The sequence below is a fragment of the Manacus candei genome, unplaced genomic scaffold (genome assembly GCF_025592945.1).
Source record: "Manacus candei isolate 608988 ecotype Guabito, Panama unplaced genomic scaffold, ASM2559294v1 h1tg000056l, whole genome shotgun sequence".
Classification (NCBI taxonomy): domain Eukaryota; kingdom Metazoa; phylum Chordata; class Aves; order Passeriformes; family Pipridae; genus Manacus; species Manacus candei.
Window position 1 is genome coordinate 11,595,654 of NW_026138104.1, and position 24,515 is coordinate 11,620,168.

The 24,515-nt window shown below is 37.9% G+C and overlaps 1 protein-coding gene across 3 annotated transcripts in view; it reads right to left on the reverse strand.

Annotated features, from left to right (window-relative positions):
• CUL2 (cullin 2) overlaps window positions 1–24,515 on the reverse strand; it is a 45,687-nt gene that overhangs the window by 17,443 nt on the left and 3,729 nt on the right. For 2 of the 3 annotated variants that reach the window (XM_051802383.1, XM_051802382.1), the window contains exons 3-9: window positions 16,474–16,576; window positions 14,532–14,626; window positions 11,715–11,820; window positions 6,917–6,999; window positions 4,080–4,166; window positions 985–1,081; window positions 782–892 (exon numbers count right to left, since the gene is read on the reverse strand). In XM_051802383.1, the coding sequence (XP_051658343.1) occupies window positions 782–892; window positions 985–1,081; window positions 4,080–4,166; window positions 6,917–6,999; window positions 11,715–11,820; window positions 14,532–14,626; window positions 16,474–16,576 (682 nt within the window). The remainder of the gene's footprint in view (window positions 1–781; window positions 893–984; window positions 1,082–4,079; window positions 4,167–6,916; window positions 7,000–11,714; window positions 11,821–14,531; window positions 14,627–16,473; window positions 16,577–24,515) is intronic. The other variant, XM_051802384.1, reaches the window with a different exon arrangement.

Consider the following 24,515-nt stretch of genomic DNA (forward strand, 5'->3'; position numbering starts at 1 on the left):
GAAATAGGCATCATAAAATAAGTCATATGAATGCTCACATAAAAGCACTTACATCCTGTGAATATGAGGGGAGTCTAGGGAGAGCAGTGCAGCTGCAGAGTGTTAACAATAGGCAAAATTAATCTGCATTGCTTTTGGTTTAGTTGAAGTCTTAGCCTGTCCCTAAATTTCACCACAGGTGTGCAACCATTAGCTTATGCTCCTTATGGTTAAAAGCAATTTCACAGCCTTCTCCTCAACTTTTCTATATTAGTAGTGTGGACAGTATAGCACCAAGGACTGACTCCTAGTCTTGTATTAATCTTTGTTTTCTCAAACGAGGTATAAGAATTACAAGCTAAACTACTTGACTTTATACACCACACAGCAAAACAAAAGAAAATCCATCTCAGAGTATGTAATTTTTAATAATGCTCTGTAACAACCTAAAGTCTTCTTTAACCACTATGATGCAAAAACTCTCATCTTATGCTACTCCAAACTGAAAGAAAACAAGGAAGTGAAGAAGTAATACTGATCAACCTGATCTGTGTTTTATTTTTGTCTTTTTTTTTTTTTTACTTTACATGCTGCTAATTTATTATTTATTATGATATATTTTGATGCCAACCATCCATCCATAGCAAGGTTTGTAGTTTATGTTCAGATTAACCATGTCACCAAAAAGTATTGCATGAAAGCATAACAAAGAACAACTATAACTGTAGAGGAAAACATGTATCATCAGTAAAATGATAATACTAGATTTTAGTTATTGCATGTGTACCAAAGAATGTCTTACCTTCTCCATGTACTGTGAGCAATTTGACTCTTGCAATAAATTTGAAGCTTCTTGTTTATAATACTCCCCTGTTTCATTCAGAAAAGGACACTCAAAAATTTCCTGATAAAACTAGAAGGGAGAATTTTTTTTAAAGGACAAATAATGCATACACTGGCTTAACATTCAAAATTAAAAACATAGAATCAGAAATATGTATCTACCTTTAGGGGGAATTTTTTCTTATACTGTTCAACATGAACAAAGGAGTTAATAACCCCATGGATTACTTTCTGGTTTGGGTCTTCTCCACAGCGATCACTGAAATAGGCAAAGCAAACATTTATGAAAATGCAGGTATCTTGTGTAATTCATCTGATAGCTGAATGAAATAAAATTGGATGAAAACATTTTCCAGTAAACTCCTCTGCTTAAATTGGCAAAATTGAAGAAGATTTATCTTAAAATAAAAAATGCACTCTTCTTTCTCTAATATACGTTTGAATTGTTGAGACAGTAATTCAAAAGCATTTACAGGTCATGAAATTTCCAAGTGTTTGCTAAGGATATAAGTATTCCAAATTACATATTCTGAGCAAGTAGTTCAAAAGATACAGTAAGTTCCATCTTGTATTTGTAGCCTTTATTATATAGACTACCTTTACACTCTTGCCCCTGCCAAAAACAATCCACAGCTTTTACCAGCATCACAGCAAGAAGCACGCTATTTTCTTTTCTGAATATCTACTATCCAACATGTAGACCTCAAGTGGAACAAATAACAGACCAGGAACATTGTCACAATATTTAATCATACATCAGAAAAGGAAAACCTTACGTTTTCCAGTCAATTTATTAGCTTCAAACCAGGGAGTTCAAGAAAATGTTATATTGAGTTCCATTCAGTTGAAAATAAAAGTAATTAAAACAAGTGTTTTGCATGCTAAAAACATTGGTGCTCAGTCCTTTGCAAAACTGGAAATAACAGACCCGCACTCAGAACAGCAGGGACTTTCTCTTAAGACATGAAAAGTTCTAAAAAAGACCATTTTTCATATGCACTTTGCAACAAAGTAAAAAAATATTCCCTAACACCTAAGGTGTTAAGTAGAACTAAAATATGATTTACAAAAGTATATTTACACTTAAGCATAAGCACTTGTAATTTCAAAGGTTTTTCTTTTTAAAATATGTATGTACACATATATGCATGTATATAGAGTAAGAACTTCTACTTTACCTAGACTGCACTAAAAAGACAAAATGAGTTCTCTATTAGAAACTTATGTTGGTATAGGAGAGTCATTTACATGACTGATTAAAAAAAAAGGTAAAGTCAATGAAAATATACTTCAAACCCAAGCCTTACCATACACCCATCCTGGCTGGGGTGGTGTGGGGGAGAAGTAATTTTGCTCATGTCATTTGTTTCGGTTTGTAATTGAAAAAAACTCCTGAGGATGCCCATGAGCTGGGGAGATTTACCAGCACAGCCATACCAGCAGTCATTTTACTACACACATCAGACCATCTTCATACATTCACAACACTGTTAATTATGGGTATTGCTTTCAAACACAACTGCTGTCTAAGATCTGAAAACTTGGGCTCACGGTAGGTGTAAAGAACTAGCTCTCTAACAGATTATGAGCAGTGACAGTATGGTTTATGCAGCTTCATCACCCATTATAAGTGAACTGAACTGACAGGTTCCATCAGGGATGGTCTGATTTTTCCGCCCAGGGAACAGCAAGATTTCCTCTGGTTGTGGTAGCTGAACCAACAGAACAAATCTGAGTTTGGGTACATGTAATCACACCCTGCATCCGTGCCAACATCCCTCGACAGGTCTGGTTTACAATGGCAGAGGCAGCAGCACAGAATCATAGAAGGGAAGAAGTGAAACACCTGCCCTGGGCCTGGATGTAACTCCAGCCTGGAGGGGTCCAGGAGCATGGAAAGCTGCAGGATGCATGCAGCCTGTGAACACAGTGCTATGTCATGGAGTGCAAGAAGCCACAGAACTAAGAGTTTAGCATGTTACAAAGCAGGGCTCTAGCAAGAGACAGTCCAGCTCAGCTCTAACAGGCAGGGTTCTGGACCTGGAAAGGTACTGGTGACAAACACAGGAAGCATTACTGCAACAACAGCTCCAGTCCCAGTTCCCCTCTGCTCGGTTCACAGGCCACTTCAGACCTTAGCCCAGGCAGATGGGGGAAGGGAGGGGGCAGCAATGGTCAGACCAAGGGGATTTGAAGGACAACACATTATTAAGAAAAAGCTGTAAAAGTAGAGGAGACATGCTCCCCAGAAGAGCTGGAAGGGAGGAAACAAGCTTTTGAAGCAGAAGTCAGATTGCACGAAGGTGATAAAGGAAAACAAGTGCAGCATGGAATAGGCTGTGCCTGGTCTGGCAGCAGCTTCAGGTTTTTATTTACACCAATGGTGCTCTGCTCCCAGCAATTTGTAATGCAAATGACTAGTTTCAACAAAATTTGAGAAGTTTCAAGGATGACTTTCATGAAAGTTGTAGTAGTAAGAGCAACTGCCAAAACTAAAATGAAATAGGGGACTCCATCAAGGTAGAGTATCAAATGTACATCTTCCTTCTTGGCAGTAGTCAGCAAGCAATAGGGATGCTTAGAGCTACATAGCAAATGCTGCACAGTTTGAAGGGATATCACAGGATATCTGGGAGGATACGAGGGAATGATGATGTTTGGTGAGGAATATGGATAAAAACAAAGTGCTAGAAACACGAGTTCCACTAATTTAGGTGATGACAAGTTTCTTTTATCAAAAAAAAGGAAAAAGTTACAAAACACAAGCTAAAGGAAGTTGTGCTGCTTAATATTAATTCCATATTGTTCCTGTCTTAAGACTAAAGCTAACAGTGGAAGTCCAACATGTGTTGTACAGTGTACTACTACTAGTTCAAAGAACATCTTTAAAATTTAAGGTACAATAATAAATACTGGATTTATTAAAAGAAGATTCCATCATTCAAAAGAACTGCTCTGCTCTGTCAAACCAAAGGTCTTTTGAGGCAAATTAACTAGAGAATTTACTGTCAATTAGAAGAGCCCATTCTGAATACTTTTTAAAAAGTTAACTTCCAATAGCTTTAATTTCAAACAAATGGTATAAATAATGTATCGGCTTAGACAGGAATAGGTTCAGTTAGTTAGAAAGTGTTAGTTATCTTTAGCAGAGAAGCCTCTCCTGGTTAGTCTGTACTAATCACACTGTCATTTGAGATAGCACCTGAATAACTTCCAAATTATTTCTGCTTAAGAATTTCATAGATGAATTTTCTCACAATTCAAGATCTTGTCGGCTTCCTTTTGTGTTGGAACAAAAATGCTTAAGTTGATATTCAGCTTGCCTTGTAGGAGGAGTGCTTGGGCTAGAGGGAGGGGGGAGAAAGTGTGTTATATTCAGAACTCTATATTAACTAGTGCAGTCAGACAAGACAGGCTTACATGATTTAAGAATTTCTGCCATTCAAGGGGGCTAACCCTGCTCCCTTCTGCTCAGTCACAGGCCTCTCTCTCTCTCTCTCTTGCTTTGCTTTGGCACTCATCTAATTCTTTGCTGAATTGACTCATTGTGCCAGTCTGGAGAAATAACAGCCAAGATGGTTTTCTGTCATATTAGCAGTTGAGTTGGTTCACTAAGGGACTAGAGGAGCACCTAATTCAGCACATGAAAGGTAGTAGAGCACAGCCTGCTCTTTTTTGGCATCAGTAAACTCTTAGATCAGTTTAGTCATTTTGTTTAGCTGAACCACAAGTCACTACTTGTATTTCTTTATTTTCATGTACCAAAAGAAGACTGTTGTTATTTTTAATGTGTACTGTATTGCACGAGCTTATAGCTTCTAAAAGGTCAATGTGCTCAAGATTTTAGTCAGAAGTCTTTAAAATTCCAGGTAAATACACTGATTTCAGGTAAATACACCTGAAAGAAAAAGCTGTGGCTCTGCTCCCCTACCTTTTCCAGTACAGTAATAAACATAGTTTTATATGCAGCCAGTTGACTACAGTGTTGATTATCAACTCCACATATTGTCATAGGCTACACAAAATCTTCTTGCTAGAAGTAGTTCAACTGTCCCATCTACATACATTTTAGTTTCTTAGAGGTGTTGTAATAAACAGAACCATGCACACACAAGTACTATTAAGAAGTTATATTACAGAGGAGGTTTTAAGCACATACATGTATTAGTAATTTTATTACAATTTTTAGGTAATATTATGCCCATGCATACTCTTGCATCTCTGACAGATGTAACTTATGGATATATATCCATTTCTCCAAAGACTTTGTTTAATCCCTGAACTCCTGAATTCAATGCTAGAAAACATTTAATAGTCATTTGCAGCAGTGTCTTTAAAACTGCCTCTTAAAAACTGTATTGACCACTGAAATCACAGCAAAGAACAGCAACCAGCCTAGAGTTACATGCAAAGGTCGTCCTCAGAATCCTCACAGTGAACTCTAAATTTCATGATAGCAGGAAAAAAAGTTATAAGTAGTTCTCTCTCATATAATTCATTAAATGATATGCAGATCACAAAGTAGCTAAAAGAAACTTAGTATGAATAGTTATATGTGTATTTTGAGAAGCAGAATTGCATTAACTTCTTTGAGATCACATAAAAGAATCCTTAATAAAGAAGGGGGGAAAATCCAGATCAAACCATCAGAGACAATGACTCAAGTTTTATTTAAAATTTTCCAAATAGTTTAATTACAAATAATGTCAACTTGTTACAGTTTCAGGCCTCCTCCAAAGCCAGTGACAGCTTGATCTAAACACCCTTGTGAGGTCTGCAGTCAACCTCAAGGTAAATACACACCATTACTCTTAAGAGGCATCAGATCTCTGTTGAAAAAAGTTTTTATACACATTTTCACTCCCACCCACCAGTGAAATACACACATTGACTGAAACAAGTCTTCAATGTCTCTGTGCCTGATGTAACAAAGGAGAATTTTCTTCACAGTGAATTAGGGAATCCTCCTTTAATAAAAATAAATTGTTACAGTATAAATATATGGATAAAGTAGTATCAGCCCTGGTTACAAAGGCACTACAGTTCAACAACTGAAAGCAAGTAAATACCTCCTGGTCTCAGAAATGCCATCTAAGACAGACATCATTTGGGAATGAAAAATAAAAATCTTAAAATTAGGTTTTTAATGCCTTATAAATAGTTTTTATCTGATCAAATGCATGTCAAAGGAACCTCAAGCAGTCAAATTACCTCTCTCAGTTTACCTACACTAGTCTGGTCACCTGAGTAATCACTTAAAAAACCCAGTCATCAGCAACTCCAGAGCTACCCTAAATAGCAGTAGAATTGTAGAAACTGATGGAACTTACAACTACACACAAGATCTGTGGTAAATGTCACTATTTCTGTTTATGCATAAATAAAAGGGTCCTTTGGGAGTTAAGTAGAAGTTTTAAATCAAAACTTTAAAAGTCCCAAGCCCTGTAGCTACCAGGGTCTTTGTTTAGAAGTAAAAAAAAAAAAGTATTCAGAAATGAAATAATGATTTCCCCTCAAAGTGCAAAAAAATAATTATTTCCATTTCCTTCAAGTAAAGCAGCAGGACTGTTAAGTGAAGCACTCATCTGAACAACAGAAACCCACAAGCTTGGTCTTCCTGGTAGATAAGCAAGAATTGTTCTGGGTCCCATGCAAAGAAACAGCTTCTCTGGCTTTGGCAAATCTTTGCCCAAGGCCTGGTCCTTAACTTTACTGACAGCACAGAAGCCATAAGCAGTCAGCATCAGGCGGTGAAAAAGGCAAGAGGCATCCTATGGGACCTGGAAAATTATTCTAATTTCTCCCCAATCCCATTGATAAGAAGGAAGAAGGGTTGCTGAAACAGAGAAGATCACTACCCTGAGGCTACAGGGAGTGGACTGTTTTGTTTTCAGAGCCTTTTTCTACACATGCAAGCCACAAATATGTAGCTACAATGAGAAAAGATGATAGACCATCATCATTAGGTAAGAAGTTACCTTAACAAAACCAAACATAAAAGAATCCACTCAAAATCCACAGACTTTTCAAAGTAAAAACAGTGCAATACCCCTCCCCCACACTATGTTAAAACAAAAAACAACCAAACACTCACTTTTTTATTTCTCGGAGGAGCATCCGAATAAGGATGGCCTGCAGTGGCTCAATCATTAATTTTCTCCACATATCAAGAGCTAGCTGTCAGGACACAACACAAGTTTACATCAGTAAAAAGTACAAAACCAAACAAAAAGAAACCCAATGAAACCCAAAACAATATCAAAGATGACATCATTTCTCATTCAGGATTTTAAAAATTAAATTTTTAGATAACCTTCCTCCTTTTTTAATTCTTTTGTCATTCTCCCCTCCCCACCCCCCTATACCCTGCCTGTTCTCAATATATTAATACATTATTTTCACATTTTTCTTCCACAACATCTGACTGCATTTGGATGAAGATCACACAGATCTGTACACTAGTAGTGTCAGACACAGAATTTCTAGTCAGGCAGTATCTAAATGCATCCTTCCCAGCCTACATTCTTCCTACACAGCTGATAGAACTGATTCATTCCTTGGTTCCACTCCATCAAGTATTCTCAAATGCATATAAGGACCCTAAGCAAGCTGGTTACAAGGGCAGATTTTGAATGTACTTATGAACAAAATATCTGCACAGTAGTAGGTAAATAACACACCTTTCTACCTGGAGAGTTTGAATGTGCAAAAAATGCAGTATTTCTAACAATGATGGCAAAATAAGCCTCAGCTGACAAAAGGGAATGTCTCCCAGCCAATTTGTCAGGAGTCAAAGATACAGAATCCTTTCATCCAATACACAGAGAGTATCCCCAAACTAAGATGCACACAGCTTAAGCAAAGTCTGTTTGACTTCAAATGGAATACAAATCACCTTCATATTACCATTAGCCACCCTATTGCTAATGTATCATTAGAGGAATCAATCAAATGGACTCAATTATCCCAAATTCTTGTGGTGAAGTAATCGCTCCCAAAATATACCATTTTTAAAAAACACACCTGCAATCGTTCAAACGAGCTTTTACACTTAAGTCAAAATCAGATGTAAAGCCCAAAGGGGATAATGTGATCCCTCATATACACGTAATAACCACACATATAAGACCTCCAAAAACACCTACTAGTGAGTAGTAGACTGGGAAAAAATTACACTGCAAAATTTAGTGAGGACAGAGAGAATATTGCTGCTAAGGCTTTGACACAGCAGGTTTAAAAATTAAAATATTAATCAAGTATGTTTTAACTGAAAGCAGGTACATAGCTATTGAGTAGGTATCCAACCTGATCCACTCTGTGAAATAAATCTTCCTTTTAAATAGCAGACAAACTAATTTGCTCTGACCAGCTATTCAGAACTTGTGCTGAAATACAGGGTACAGAAGGTAAACCTGACCCAACTGCGTCATAAGCAGGTTAAAGAAGAGATAAAAGTTGGCTTGTAAATCAGAAGACAAATAATGTTTTGAAATCAAAGTTGTCCTAGGAGTGATTTTCACTGTCGTGCCTGTTACAGAGTAGTAGCAGAACAGTTAAGTTTCCCTAAGACAACAGCAATTCATCCAGCAGAGAAGACTGAAAGAAGCCAGCTCTGAAGGGAGAGAAAAGGGTGGGGGGAAAGAAAAAGGAAAAGAACTGACACCTTTTGTGCCTATGAGGTGAAGAGAACCTCAGGTAGATCTATTCTGCAACGTGGTTTCTGAAATGTGGTCTCTAGCGTGGTCCTTCTCATATACAAGCTACCAATCTGAAGCAGATTCAAGTTGTCTGCTGGAATTTTCTTGTCCAATAAACTACAGACAGATCAATCTGCTCAATCCAGCAAGCCGATATATTAGTTCAAGACAGTTTTTCCTCCTTGAAGAGAGGAACTGACCTTACTTCAACTAGACTGGTGATACAGAATGTGGCAATTTTCTCCATTTTCCAGAATCTGTTTCTGAGGGAAGAAAAAAAGTTAGAAGGCACATCTTAATTACCTTCTATTCAGGGCGCCCATGGAGCTATCGAAAACTCAGGAATCTGAAATTGGTGATAGGGGCTCGATTCAGAAAAGCAGTACCCTTCACCATGTATCCATAACATAAGAGAGGAAAGAAGCAATCTCTTGCAAGCACTGGCAGACTATTTTCACCAACTGATCTCATCCTCTGTGTTTCCTAGGACAACAATTTCTGAATGTCTGGAACACTAATCGGGATGCTGAGCTGTTTGAAGCCATGCCCACACACTTCACACACCCACCTCCGGTCTTGGGAACGTACCTATTGTTACACCCCAGAAGAACTAAGCAAGCATGTACTTGTCTAAGGTTACTGAAAAGCTCTCAAAGCTGCATTAGCACACACGAGTGATGTTGAGACAGAAACTTCAAGACAGACAGTACAGTTTACAAATGCTGGGCATTACTTCTGTAACTTGATGCTGAGACTGAAGAGAACTATATATAATAAACATATTTGCTCTTGGGTAGATAAAGGCCAGATAATCTGAGTCATCTAAAAAAGGAGAAATGAAATTCCTTCCACTCTAAAGTGACAAAAAACTGAAATACTTGGACTTTTGCTAAAGTCCCTTGTGCAATCCAGGGAATAAAAGATAGAATCCTACAGGAACTATCATTAAAGAGAAAATGCTTTCCAAAGACTTGATATACTTGGTGAGTGCCTTATAGGTCAAGAAATGTGAACTGGAGCAACAAACTCACCAAAAACAGTGCTGCAATTTAATACAAGAGTGTAGGACTCAAGTCTCCATTACTTTTCAGGACAAACCTAATCCTACATCAGTCATGAACAGAGATTAACTTTACTACCTCAAACTCAAATTTTATCTCCCCAGATTACAAAGACAGTATTTATTACAGAGAAATGGAAGGAGTCTTGCGGAGTGAGGTAATGAAAAACTCATTAGTAGAATTTCAGAAATTGTCATCTGAACACCTTCATCAAAAAACAAAAGGCTGCCAGGTACAGCTTAAGAATCTTGATCCTCCCCATATCCTGCCCCAAAGATGAGCTAGGAATGTATCCTCCTTGGAACAATGGCTGAGAAGCTTGAAGAAAAGTGTGCCACTGCCCTTCTGTCCCACTCAGGATTCCACAAACATGAAAAAAATTGAATACTCAAAAAACCCAAGTTTATCAAGTCTGATGTTTGTTCTTCTTTGGTAAACATTAACTAGGGCAGAAAGCTATGGACAAAAGTTGCCACTACCATCCTTTGGGCAATACCTCAGAATGGAGCAGCACTCAAATGGGGAGAATTCATTAATACATCAGCATCACCCAAGAACAATCCCAGACCTATTCCCAGCCCCCAAAGCAGCTGAACTAACAGTCATTCACACAGGACTATGATTTACCTCTGACAATCATGGGAACACACTGTGCTAAACCTCAGTCTGAGGAACTAAGGAATAACATTTATGCCATTTTGAGATACCATAAACAGTGCAGCAATATGCACTTCCAAGCTCTGATAAGCCTTTATAGACGCCACTAATAGCAAGCCTTGGAGACAGCGTAGACAGAAGAGAGAAGAATTTCCTTCCCTAAAATGCCTTGATTTAAAGCACATAATGTTTCTGGAATTTGCTTCAGCCCATCCCCAACCTGCCACAGGATTAGCAATTTCAACTGGCAGTGAGTGCCCTCTTCATCAGCTAGGTCAGAAGTACAGAAGGTGCTTCCTCATGCATCACAATCTCTCCTTACTCTTAACTAAAGGCAACACAGATCTCCTGCTTCAAACAATGAAATCAAAGAGCCAGAACTGTAATCACTGACAGGTCAAGTTCTGACATTAAGGAAAAAAGCAGCATTTTCTCTAGCCTTCCAAAGCAAAAGAGAAGAGGTATTCACTTCCTACTGTAGTGAAAAAGGCAAATGTAGAGAGGAAAGGAAAAAAATAAGATACCAAAACATATAATGACAGAATAAATTCTCCAGCTAGCAGTGTGTGTACATATGGACCCAAAGCAAACATACACACACAAGCATTCAAAAAACAAGTTGGTACTCAGCTGTATTCAGAACTGTGATTTTATCCTGACGCAGACTGAAAAAGTGTTTTCAAAATCTTTTTAAAGACATACTGAAGCACTGTAGCTTAAAGAATTCTTCTTCCTTAACTGTAAAATTGTCTTTTTGCTTTATTGTCTTATACTTCATGGTAGGAGTAGCCATCAAGTGACAAACAACACAAACCCCACTTCTGCATAGTTGCAGTGCATGGAGTGAAGTCTCAGAATGTAGTCCTACTGCTGACAGGATTTTTTATTTTATAAGTATTTAAAAATTACTCTCAGCCTCTCCATTAGTAACTGTGACAACACCCTTGTGCCTGCCACAAATTACTTCTTTTTTTAAAGATAAACCCTCCCTACATGACACTTTTGTGCACAGAATACCTACTTTTTCTTTTAAAATTTGAGTTGAACTGAAGTTCAAAACAGCTTGCATTAGAAAATAAGATGTGCAGAAGACTAATCTCAAAAAAAAAGCTTTTGTACCTTGTGTCATCAAGAAATAGAAGCCTAAAAGTAATATTTCAAGGGTTTCCAAAAACAAAATTACTGCTTCCTCAAAACATTTTCTTGATAGTAGTGTCACCTAATAATCCAAAGTGTGTTTGCAAGTTATCATATTTTAAAACTGAAATTCTCCAATAGTTTTCATATTTGCTTTTTTCGCCTGCCAGTATTTATCTACATCAAAACTATATTCTCATTTTACAAAGGGTTCAGTACTTACATACTCTACAATATTCCTATTCTGTGACACAGAAAAGTCAAACTGTAAAAGGACAGAGCTGAACTTGCAGCACTTCTAAATACAGTTTATATCCAGCCCACTTTCAGAGATACCTACCTCTCCAATTTCCATCAAAGGTTCATTCATATCCACCCCTCCATAGCCATACTGAAGATCAGCTTCAGTCAATTTGTTCTTCTTAATAAACTGTGTGTTGAGGTACCTATAGAAATGAAGATATTCTAATCAAAACAGGCAAAAGTTCTTTTTTTTTTTTAATAGATTTGGAACTGTGGAATGTCTTTACAAAATATAATCTCCTTTAACCAATGCCAGTGCCATTTGTAGGAAAATCTGAAAAGATAAATTACCTCAATTTAAAAGACCTTACATCATATTAAAACAGTACAGTGTTGGTAATTGAGAAACCAAACAAGAGCCTGCTATATCACTGTCAGCATTTTCTTGGTGAGCAATACACTTGTGTAGGAATCCAACCTATCTACATGCACTGCCATATTAACTCATACATATATATGCAAAATAACTGCTAAATTCTGAGCAGTTGACTAGTATTAGATTGATAGTTTATCAATAGTTTAGATTGATAGTTTATCTATTATTAATGATAGAAAAACACTCCTGAGTATGAGATATTTTTAAGTTAAAAGTATTTTCTCTACTTCTATTATTTATTATTTTGCATTTCTCTCAGACTGAAACACGGAAGTAGTGTCAATTTTAAGAGGGCAAACATTTGTCAGTTATGACCCCTGACCCAGGTCACGAGAACTAGCAAACAGCTAAATTGCAAATTTTATAGAAAAGAATTTGCAGAAATTATTTTAATTAACAGTGATAAAGAAGAAATGTTATAAATGTTTATTTTTTTGTATTCAGTATTTACTATTGTATGCACAGTTTTTATAAATAACAGAAAATGGTTTCTGTGCAAGACCTGGGAAAACATCCCTCTTGATTCCCAGTATTTCCATAAAGTAAATATTATAACATATTTAAACTGCACCATTCTCCTTTCCCTGATAACTGGGAAAAATTCTAATATTGTTCATAACTACACTTATAATATTCCTTATGTTAGTGCTTAAATGAGACAACTGAGAATGTTTTTTTAACTTCTGATCTAACCAGCAGTTTTGAGATGCCCGGTTTCAGACACTGAAAACAGCCAGCACTTGAAGAGATTCAGTGTTCAGAGGCTGCACCAGACTTGTGATGCCTGAACACTCTGGGCAGGAAGGCAAAAGCCAAGCAAAGGAGAAAAGGAGAAACACGCTGTGAAAACCTGTGAACTTGAAAGAATTTAGGACACCACAGAGTCCAAAGAAGGAAAACTTGTGACAGTGCAGTGATGACAAACTGGAATACAGTGGCCTAACCTACTTTTAGACTCTTACAGAGAACTGTAAACCCCTCTGCTATCATTGATAACCATCACAAACTGTAAATGCAGGTCTGTGCAGAAGGCTACAGGCTCACTATCATACATAACCTGTAAGGACATCCACAAGAGTTGGAACACCAGCCTTAAGCAGGCATGTTCCTTGATGGTACTTTTCCCAGTCTCCACCATGTGAACAAAGCCAACAGCTGCCAGTCTACTTTTTCTTGTTAAACTTGCTAAAAAGGAAAGCCCCGTGCTCTCCTCACTCACACCTTCTCTCTCCATCAGTACATACAGAAAGAGAACCAAGACTAGCATAAAGAACTAAAAATTGCTATACATTGATATGCTGGTATTATTACAACTGCTTTAAAAAAAAGACAAAACGGAACAAAACAAAAGCAGCACTATGTGTGTTTAGATTTTAGGATTTTATTATGAGCAGATTTTAAAAAATCTGGTTTTTTTTTTCTTTAAATCACTTAATTTCAATTTGCTGGATAAGAAAACCCTCCAATTAATTGAAATAAAAGTACACAAACCAGATTTTTTACAAGTATCTATGAAAACAGTTACAGCACCAAGACACTGATAAGCTCTAATGTCTAGCATTGTTTTTATCTATTATTTTTTATCATCAGAACTAACCAAAACAACTGAAGAAAGTTCTTTAATATCAACTGTTTCTTATTCCATCAGTTTTATCACCTATATTTAGAGTCAAGCATACGTGGGATTTTAGTTTTCAAACTGAATCCAAATTTGTTTTCCTAGCAAAATGCACCCAGGAGGGTGGGTGAAAAAAAACCCAAATCAAAATCAACACCAAAGAAAGAAAACATTTGTCTCATTTGCCAGTCTCGTGATTAGTCTTGCATTTTATGAATTTTGCTCAAAAGTGTCTTACATTTTAGTAGTGCTTCAAATAGCGCCTAGCAGGTTAGAAGCACAGATGCAAGCGTACTCAAGTCTTAAAGGAATCTATTTTTAAATAACATTAAGATTACTAGCTGTAAAAAATCAATCCGTTTTCATTGCTGGAAGAATTACACAAATTAGAACCTGGGATACAACAGAGTCAACTAATTTATAGTATTTTTTTGAGAGCAGGCATGCAAGTAAGAAAAGAACTCGAACCACTTTATAAAAAGCAGAATATCTTCTTAAGGTCTTCAGAAATACTTTCATCCAAAACATTCTGTCAAAAAACAAAACATATTCCCTCCTTGCAGAAGAACCCCTAGGACTATGACCTAATTCACTGCAGGGTTGATTAGCACCAATACATTTGGCACTGCAACATCAGGTAGAACATATTAGTAATGAAAAAAGAGTAGGAACCATCTTAGATAACTTACCTGCTGAGGCATTATTCCCTTTTGCTCGTGTTCTGCTACTATAACTATATTCTCTCCAAAACTGACCTGGGGCATATTCATCTATTGCTCTCTTTAAGCAACATTCTTCAACTTAACCTGCAGATCGTTGTAATAATTTCAAAAGTTTAACAATTCTTTTGCAAATCTTACCTGTATAAACAGTCCATATAGTCTGCCCCTTTGCTATACTCTTCCCAGTATCTGTGATACATAACCAGTACTTGTTCTTCAGCTTCCAGAACTCTCTGTGAAGGCACACCCCCCCCACTAAAATTAGTATGAAAATATCATGCATACTCAGAAAGTTATAATGGGATTATCATTTTGGAATAGCAATCACATATTCAGAATTGTTGCATTGTTGCAATGACCAGAAAACTAACATATCTTCACACTACCAAGTTTTGGTAAACCAGCTACACCACCTGGAGTTGCTTTATTTTGCATTTAAAAACAACATCCTCTCTACTGTATTATTTTCTACTTATCTTTTCAAAAGTACTTTCTTGAATACGCATGGTTTGTATTTTTACATCATTCTAGTGAGATAACTTGCATAATTATTCCCTCATTGACACATCAGTTTTAAATACACTTAGCCACATGCACACTGGAGGAATTGCCTAACTATAACCATTTAAAACCAGTGTGCCTTACTGGATAGACAAGCCCTTATACTTACCAAGAACCATGCAATAAAGCAAGTTTACCAAAGTACAGATACATATAAACATAAAACACTTTTGAAGTTCTGCTAATCTAGGCCCATATCTTTTGAAATTTAAGGTAATCATCAACTAAAAAGTTGCTGATGTACTCATCTTCTCAAAATATTTATACTTCAAAGAAATAAGTTCAACAATTTCAACTAATTATTATGAATTGTAAGGGAGAATATGATCCTAAGAACTCAAGTATAATTCTCCCTAGAGTTTGTAATTATAAAATCTGGCTCAAGCAGCAATGAAGTCTATGCAAAAATTGGAAAAAAAAGTAATAAAAATGTAAAAGAGGAAAGCTGGTAGACAAAACAGAATTGAGAATGCCTTCTGCTGCAGAATGCATTTTGCAAAGCTCTTCCAACATTATTTCAAAGACAAGTGGTGGATGGCAAATTTAAAAACACGGATGTGTGCTTTCCGCTACTTCCTACTGCTTCTACTGTGCTGGCACCTGCCTGATTATCCTAAGTGAGCTCATTCAGCTCACTAAATAATGAGGTAGAGCTCTCTGCTAGTTTAGTGAACTGATTTAGTCTAGCAAAGTGTCAGAATTATCCTCTCTGCAACCAGTGGAATTACCCACTAAGACACCCAGCCCATCTTGTCAAATACTCAGGTACATAAGCTCAAAAAATAGCACCAAGCCATTTAGCAGCACTATCCAGAATTTGCAGAGCTCTATCCCCTCTAAAGACACTTAAGGCAGGCAGGCATCTTATTTAAATCTACTTCTCTTTTTATTGATATACAAAGAGACACTGTTCATCCATCCTATCTACTCAACATGACGAACCATGATTCTGATGGAATCCACTGTCTTAGCTGATGAAACAGAAGTTAACCCAAAACTAAACAGGTATACAAATATTGTTATTTGTCATAATAAATAATTTGCCATTACTTTCTCCCCTCCCAAGCATTTTTGTTATTTCCCACATATTTCAGAAGTTGGTTGGGTTTGTTTTAGCAGAGTATATACAATCAGTTTCCAAGACAGTGCAGTAGATACTTTTCTGTTGAAACAGAAGGCTAACAACAAACTACAGTACATTTGGAAAATTAAGACATTTCTGTAAATTGCTTGATAACAAGCATTCAACAAAAAAGAAAGAACTTTTCAAACCAATGAATGTATTATATAAACTGTAACGTTAGCTTAGAAAGAAAATTCTTTCTTTAGTGTTGCATAAACAGATATCTGTAATATTATGTTGTGTGATATGTGTTACATACACCACATATATAAGTATTGTGTCTCTGGAACTGTCACCTGCAATTTAGTCTCATAAAAAAATTCAAACAAACCCCCTTCCCGAAGTCAAAAAAGAACAAACAAAACCTACGTGCCCACCAGTAACTGTACATGTTACCTTGTGCAAATGGCGAACGTGATTTTCCAAAAAAATTTTAGTCTCAGTATAAAGTCTCTCTCCAAGAGGTTCAGGATAGGCCACACACAAAGCATAAATGTCTCTGGGCTCAAAGTCAAGGTTGGTATTAAAGTGTGAAAACATATCAACAAAATTTATGATTTACAGAACCCTTTTTTCTCACACACATGCAGTTTAGGTGGGTTTTGTTTTATAGTCAAGTAAAATAGATAAAATGGACCATTTTCTGAATTGGTGTAAGCACTACTTTGGAAGAATTTAAGCTAACAGCATTAATACTAAATTTTATATAGTGGATGATGAGGGAATGTTAGAGCTAAGATCCTGAAGCCACACTGATGTGGCTTCTACCACTTATTTGCCATCTACGAATAACATACAATTATCTCAAAGTGAAAAAGCAGCTTTCACACACAACTCTTCCTCTGTATTTGCAGCCAACACGAACTGACTCTTTTCATATAATGGAAAGAAGTTTTAATTAGGTTAAGAATGTGATTAGGCAAGATACAGAGCAGAGCAAACATCAGGTGAAGCTGACTTCAAGTCTTCCTTCCTGGAGTCCAAAACAATTTACTGTCCCTGCATTTTGCCCCCAACTCCACAGGTAAAACAATTTCAGGGGACACTGAAAATTCAGTAATCACAATGGTGGTGTAGATAAAAAAAAACTGTTTCATTTTTAACCATTATTATAAATTAAGTAATCCTGTTTAGATCACAGCCACACAAAACAGTTTTACTTGCTAACTTAAAGCAGCAAACACTTATAACTCTTAGGCTCATTTTCTCCTTAAAGTATCCTGCAGAGCTACGCCTTTGGTTTGCAACATTTATATCAAGTTTTAAGAGTTGCTTGATGCTTTGTCAGGAAGAGAATTTATGATTAAGAATTTTGCTTCCAGAAAAGTCAAGCAAGGATTAGGTCAAGCTTCACATGGGAAAATAAACTAATTCTGAAAAAATTAGTTTAAAACATCATGCTTTTCTACTAAACCAAGGCATTAAAAGACCAGCCATACTAGAAATACACTTTATAAAACCAGTCATGTTAGAAATAATGATTTAGTAGATTACTTTAATTAAAGGAAGACATAAGATCTGCTTTCCTCTTGTTTACCACAAAAAAAGCACATGCCCATGTAAAAGGAGGTAAAGGACACAGACAGTTGACAGCTTAGTCTACAGAGCAGTGTCAAGCTCTCATCTCACAGTTTTCTCCAAATGCATGTTTAATTTTTAATATACTCAAAACAAATATATACTACCAAAAAAAAAGAATCATAGAATCAGTTGGGTTGGAATGGACCTCTGAGATCATCAAGTCCAACCCTTGATCTACTACCGCTGCGGCTGCTCTTGTCTTAAAAACCTCCAGGGACAGAGAATCCACCACTTCCCTGGGCAGCCAATTCCAATGTCTGATTACCCTCTCTGTAAAGAAATTCTTTCTAATATCTAACCTAAACCTCCCCTGGCACAGCTTAAGACCATGGTCTCTTGTCTTGCTGATAGTTGCCTGGGAAAAGAGACCAACCCCCACCTGGCTACAACCTCCTTTCAGGGAGTTGTAGAGAGTGATGAGGTCTCCCCTGAGCCTCCTCTTCTCCAGGCTGAACAACCCCAGCTCCCTCAGCCTCTCCTCATAGGACTTGTGCTCAAGTCCCTTCACCAGCCTTGTTGTTCTTCCCTGGACCTGCTCCAGCACCTCAATATCCTTCCTGAACTGAGGGGCCCAGAACTGGACACAGCACTCCAGGTGTGGCCTCACCAGTGCTGAGTACAGGGGAAGAATCACTTCCCTGGTCCTGTTGGCCACACTGTTCCTGATCCAGGCCAGGATGCCATTGGCCTTCTTGGCCACCTGTGCACACTGCTGGCTCATGTTCAGCTTCCTATCAATCCAAACTCCCAGGTCCCTCTCTGCCTGGCTGCTCTCCAGCCACTCTGTGCCCAGCCTGTAGCACTGCAGGAGGTTGTTGTGGTCAAAGTGCAGGACCCGGCACTTGGCCTTGTTGAACTTCATCCTGTTGGAATCAGCCCAACTCTCCAGCCTATCCAGGTCCCTCTGAAGAGCCCTCCCGCCTTCCAGTTGATTGACACTCCCCCCCAGCTTAGTGTCATCTGCAAATTTGCTGATGATGGACTCAATCCCCTCATCTAAATCATCAATAAAGATATTAAACAGGACTGGGCCCAACACTGATCCCTGGGGGACACCACCAGTGACCGGCCACCAACTGGATGCAGCCCCGTTCACCACCACTCTCTGGGCCCGGCCCTCCAGCCAGTTCCTGACCCAGCACAGAGTGCCCCTGTCCAAGCCATGGGCTGCCAGCTTTTTCAGCAGAATGCTGTGGGAGACGGTGTCAAAGGCTTTGCTGAAGTCCAGGTAGACACATCCACAGCCTTTCCCTCATCCACCAGGTGGGTCACCTGATCATAAAAGGAGATCAGGTTGGTCAGACAGGACCTGCCCTTCCTAAACCCATTCTGGCTGGGTCTGATCCTTTGTCCATTCTGTAGGTGCTGTGTGATTGCACTCAGGATGATCTGCTCCATCACCTTGCCTGAGGTCAGGTTGACAGGCCTGTAGTTTCCTGGGTCCTCCTTCCAGCCCTTTTTGTGGATCAGCATGACATTTGCCAACTTGCAATCATCTGGGACCTCCCCAGTGAGCCAGGACTGTTGACAGATGATGGAGAGAGGCTTGGCGAGCTCTTCTGCCAGCTCCCTCATCACCCTTGGGTGGATCCCATCTGGTCCCATAGACTTGTGGGGATCCAAGCAGCTCAGTAGGTGACTTTTTCCTTCTGGATTACAGGTGGGTTGTTCAGATTCTTGTCTCTTTCTACAAGCTCCAGAAGCCAGCTGTCCTCAGGACAACCTGTCTTACTGTTGAAGACTGAGACAAAGAAGGTGGTAAATACCTCAGCCTTTTCCTCATCTTTGATAACTATATTCCCGCCCATGTCCAGTAAAGAATGGAGGTTTTCCTTGCCACTCCTTTTGCTATTGATGTATCTGTAGAAGGACTTTTTGTTATCCTTCACAGAGGTGGCGAGATTCAGTTCAAGTTGTGCCTTCGTCTCTCTAATTTTCTTTCTACATGACCTGACTATATTTCTGAATTCTTCCTGAGTAGTCAGCCCTTTCTTCCATAATCAGGAGGCTCTCTTCTTTACCCTGGTTTCTTTCAATGTCTCCCTGTTCAGCCAGACCGGTCGTCTTCCCCGCCGGCTTGCCTTTCGGCACACTGGGACAGCCTGCTCCTGTGCTTTCAAAACTTGCTTCTTGAAATACGTCCATCCCTCCTGGACCCCTTTGTTTTCAAGGGTTTTTCCCCAGGTACACTCTGGACTAGTCTTCTGAATAGGCCGAAATCTGCCCTCCGAAGTCCAACGTAGAGGTTTTATTGATGGCCCTCCTTGCATCTCTGAGTATTGAAAACTCTATTATTTCATGATCACTGTGTCCCAGACGTCCACCGACCACCACATCTCCCACCAGCCCCTCTCTGTGAACAGCAGGTCTAGTGGTGCTCCACCCTGGTAGGCTCATTTACCAGGTGGAGCAGGAAATTATCCTCTAAACACTCCAGGAATCTCCTAGACTGCCTCTTCTCTGCTGTGTGGAGTTCCCAGCAGACATCTGGCCGGTTAAAGTCACCCACGAGAACAAGGGCTGGCGATTTTGAGACATCCACCAGCTGCTTGTAGAATAATTCATCACCCTCATAATCTTGACTGGGTGATCTGCAACAGACTCTCACCAGGATATCAGCCTTGTTGGCCTGATGTAAGATACTGATGTAAGATAACTTATCAGAAAAAAAACCCTTCATTGGGCAACTGGAATCTCAGAGAGCCCCACCAGAATCTAATCTTGTGTACAGTTATTTCATCCATATAGATCATCTTTATCAGAATTCTTCTTGGAAAGGTAAGAAGTATTAAATGAAAACCCCAGCAAACAAAACAGGCAACATTCACTGCTTTGTAACAGTAACTAGCATTGCACTGCAATAGCTTACAAAGCTGTAACTAATAAAATATAAAAACCCCTATTAAATTAATAGCAAAGAATGAAATTTTTTTTAAAGACATTATAAAGAACAATTGTTTTTTACACTTTCCCCTCTCCAAGAAATTTTCTCAGTCTAAGGATGGTTGGTAGTCAAATGCATCCTCAACACAATTCAGACCACAAGCCTCTTCACTATGCAAAGATATCTTTGAGAAAATAAACTCCAGAATTAGAAATCTTTGTAAGCTACTCACAAGCAAAGGGAACTTGACTTTTTTCTCTTTAGATCCACAACTACATTATCTGAATCACCAAAACTATAACGGATCTCTACTACAAAAACAATGTACTTCAAATTTAGAGAAAAGATGCAGTCTTCACCCAAACAGCACAAGAAAATAGTAACAGAAGTTTATTTGAAAGCAGCAAACAAATATCTCTGAATTAATCTAGCCTCTGTGCCCTAGGCTTCTGTTAGAAGTCTGGATGACTTGACTGTTGTAAACAAGCTTCTTAGTTGCAGTAATCCTATTTAAGTATGAAAATAATATCTGTACTCCTTCATGAAAATTCACATCTTCCAAACACACCTTTCCTTACTCTAGAGAAAAAATTTTCTTGCAAGCAAAGAAAGCTGAATCTATTATTCCTCCTTGACATATGCTACTCTGTTTAATTTCAGCAGGTATGCAAACTATGAGCCTAATCACAGAAGCACTTAACAGGCAACTCACACCTTTTCCTGTATCCACCAAACACTAAAAAGCAACACCAAATGCTACTTGCTGGGGCACTAAGCTTTTCTGAATTGCTACAAAAGGTATCATGAGACTGAAATACACATTACAGAGTAGCTTTGTTACATTCTTGCTCTATTTGTACTGGTTCCTTTATCTATCTTTCAGTCCAGAATCCAAACTTGAGTGTCATGTCCAAAATGTTGTGAATCTCTTAAAAAAAATAACCTCTGAGGGGAGATGAATCATTAATCATCACTGGCATTTTACTCCATACACTTAAAGCACATTTTTCCTGTGCTGCCATTCCTTAGAAGATCAGGAAGAAGCCTTTACTGTTCAATAATTTAGCTTTAATGGTGAAAGCCATCTGTCCTTCCAGTTCAGCACGGAGTTTTGGAGGGTGAGAAAGGAAGCTGAAGCCAAACTGCTGCTTAAGGGCCTTCACTCTGTGCTGAGAACAAGAACATCAAAAGCCTTATGTGATTTAAGTGCTTTGGCTGTTGTTATTTGCAAGGCATTACCCAAACCTAAGCACTTCCAAACTAAGAAAGAACAACAAAACTACTATCAATCAGAAAATACTATATCCAGAGCCATAAAAGCTCACAAATACTGAACTCAGGGTTAAAAAAGCATCTAGGTAAGACCCTATATCAACAGAAGGTTTTGAATAGATCTTCTCTAGAAGACCAACTCAGAGCTTTGGGTAAATTTTCAATTGTTGGTCTTCTTCCATAACAGAATCAAAATTCACAGAGGACTTGAGGACTCATAATCAGAAAGAATTGTGATTATGTGAACTTTATTTACTCTTCCTTCTCTTTGGGCTGATTGTTTTGTTAAAGACACATGTTTAAGTTTCTGGTTTATCATAGAATCCTTGTAAAACAGAGAATTAAGAGGAAGAAGAACAAACATGCAGAGAAATGAAAAAAAAAAAAAGCCGGTGGTGCTGCTGCATACTTTTAAAATAATTCTATTTGCAGTACAGCTACCATCCTCCCTGGGTACTGTCCATCTTATTTATTTGGTGGTGGAAAATCCAAGACAACAACAGGAAGAGCCTGATGTTCTACCTGTTTGAAAAAGTTCTAAGTAAAAAGTAGTTATCAAAGCACAGATGAACTACCTACCACTCTAACCAAGCTTGAGCAGCCTCTTAACTTAAAGAGCACTCCCAGGTCTACTGAACAGTTAGCAGCAAAGTCTAGAAAGTTATACAACATATTCACAATAACCAAATTATTGTAAATAACATCTCAAAGAGAGACATAACTGTCACTTGTTTTCCAGACAATGAAACAACTCCATACACAATTCTTTCTGCTGAGAACCTTAAAGGAAATCTGAAGGTCAAAGGTGTCTCAAGATGACTCACTGTTTAAATAAAGTGACATATTGTCTTTCAAGTGATCTTTTCCAGAAGATTTTAACTCTTACACAGTTGTGGTTCCCAGCTCATTGCCATTAAAGAATTTCAAGTTTGAGATAAAGGATTTATTTAAAAATAAGCTACCTTTAACAATAAAATTACCATAAGTTACAAAGGAAACACTATATTCAAGACAAACAAGTTCTGGGGAACTAATGGGGCAAAAATTAGTTCTAGAAGTGAAATATGCACAGTACAAGCCTCTCATCCCTCAAATACTATTAGCCTCCATACTCAATTTGATCTCAGCTGTCTCAAGCAGCACAAGAGAAAGCAAACACTTCGTAGAACACATTGCTACAGATGAAAACTGATTCTTTGCTGTAGCTTATCCTTTGTTTCCACATTATTGTTTCAACTATACAGTACAAGATCAATTGATACCATAATCAACGAAGTAACCTGTCTGAGTTTCCTTAAAACACAATTCAAATAATCTGGGACAGATTATTTAAACTGTGCTTATTAAGCAATCTGAAAAATAGAGTTAATATGACATTTCCCTTAAAACCTCTGTAGGTGTCTAGAAACAGATTACTCCAATGATATTGAATTTAACTGAGAATAAGAAGTTAACAAAGAACAAGATGACATATTTTTTAAAGGGTAAATCTACTTAAAATATATCATCAAGACTTTAGTTCTCTTTATATATAAAGCCTGGAAAAAGCTTTCACACCAGCTGTACAGAACTACCACTTTCACCCAGTTGTTGAATACCCAGTGAGCAGTTTGTGTTAAAACACAGAGTTTGGTTACAGGAAGCAGAAGTACTAAACAATCAACATTCAAGCTGGAAGTTACAAGTCACACAAACTCCTCAGGCCACTCAGCCATAGACAATAAGCCAAAAAGGTCATGCCTGTGCCAAATCAGGCACTAATAGTACCACTTTCCAAGGACCATAATTAAGAGATGATAGTAAGTAAGGTCTTAAGAATTACATGCCTAATGATTCTTCCAAGACAGCTTCCTGAGTCCGCTATTCGTAAGCATTCCTTTTCTGATGTTCAATCAACTGCAGTAAATCCCAAAAGAGGATCAACAGCAGACTTGTGTACAAGGTCTCCACATAAGAAGTTCTAAGTGAAACAGTGTGACGAGGAATCAATTCAACATCTCATGCAACAATTATTATTTTATATTTAAATCTATTTTAGGTGCCCTTGTCTAAATGTTTAGAATTTTAAGCTACAGAATTTAACCACTTGTTGAAGACTGAAATATTAAACCCTCAAAAACTGCTTAGAAAGAATGACTGCAGTTCAACTTGTCAGCACATAAGCACACAACTAATTAGTTCAAAACGTCTGAAAATTCTGGAGTCACTTGAACTTGACTCCAAGACAAGGTGACGAGCCATGTCTCCAGAAACTAATTACCAAGTTTTAATATGAAAGAGCTCCTTAAAGATTATTTCACCACAATAAGGGTCCACAAGCAACTAAATTTTCCATTTAAGTATACACATGTACACAGTCAAAACACAGGCACATGGGAAAGCAATTCTGAGAACGGGTAACAGGTTCAGAACAAGAAGAGACTTTATAGTCAAGATTCTGCACGCAGAATAAGCTTGTGTTGTAAAAATCCACACACAAGAATCTTCTCAGGAGCTTCTTTTTTCACCCACAAGAATTAACAAATCAATAAATAAGTCTAAACCATTCTTCCCCCTTATAATTAAACCAAACTCTGTATAATTGCTGCAGAACAGGTGCAAAGCCTCCTAAAATTGTCTAATTATTCACCACACTGTAATAGCTAATGAATACATAGACACAGAGCACAGTATAACTGGTTAGAACAGTTAGAACTTATTT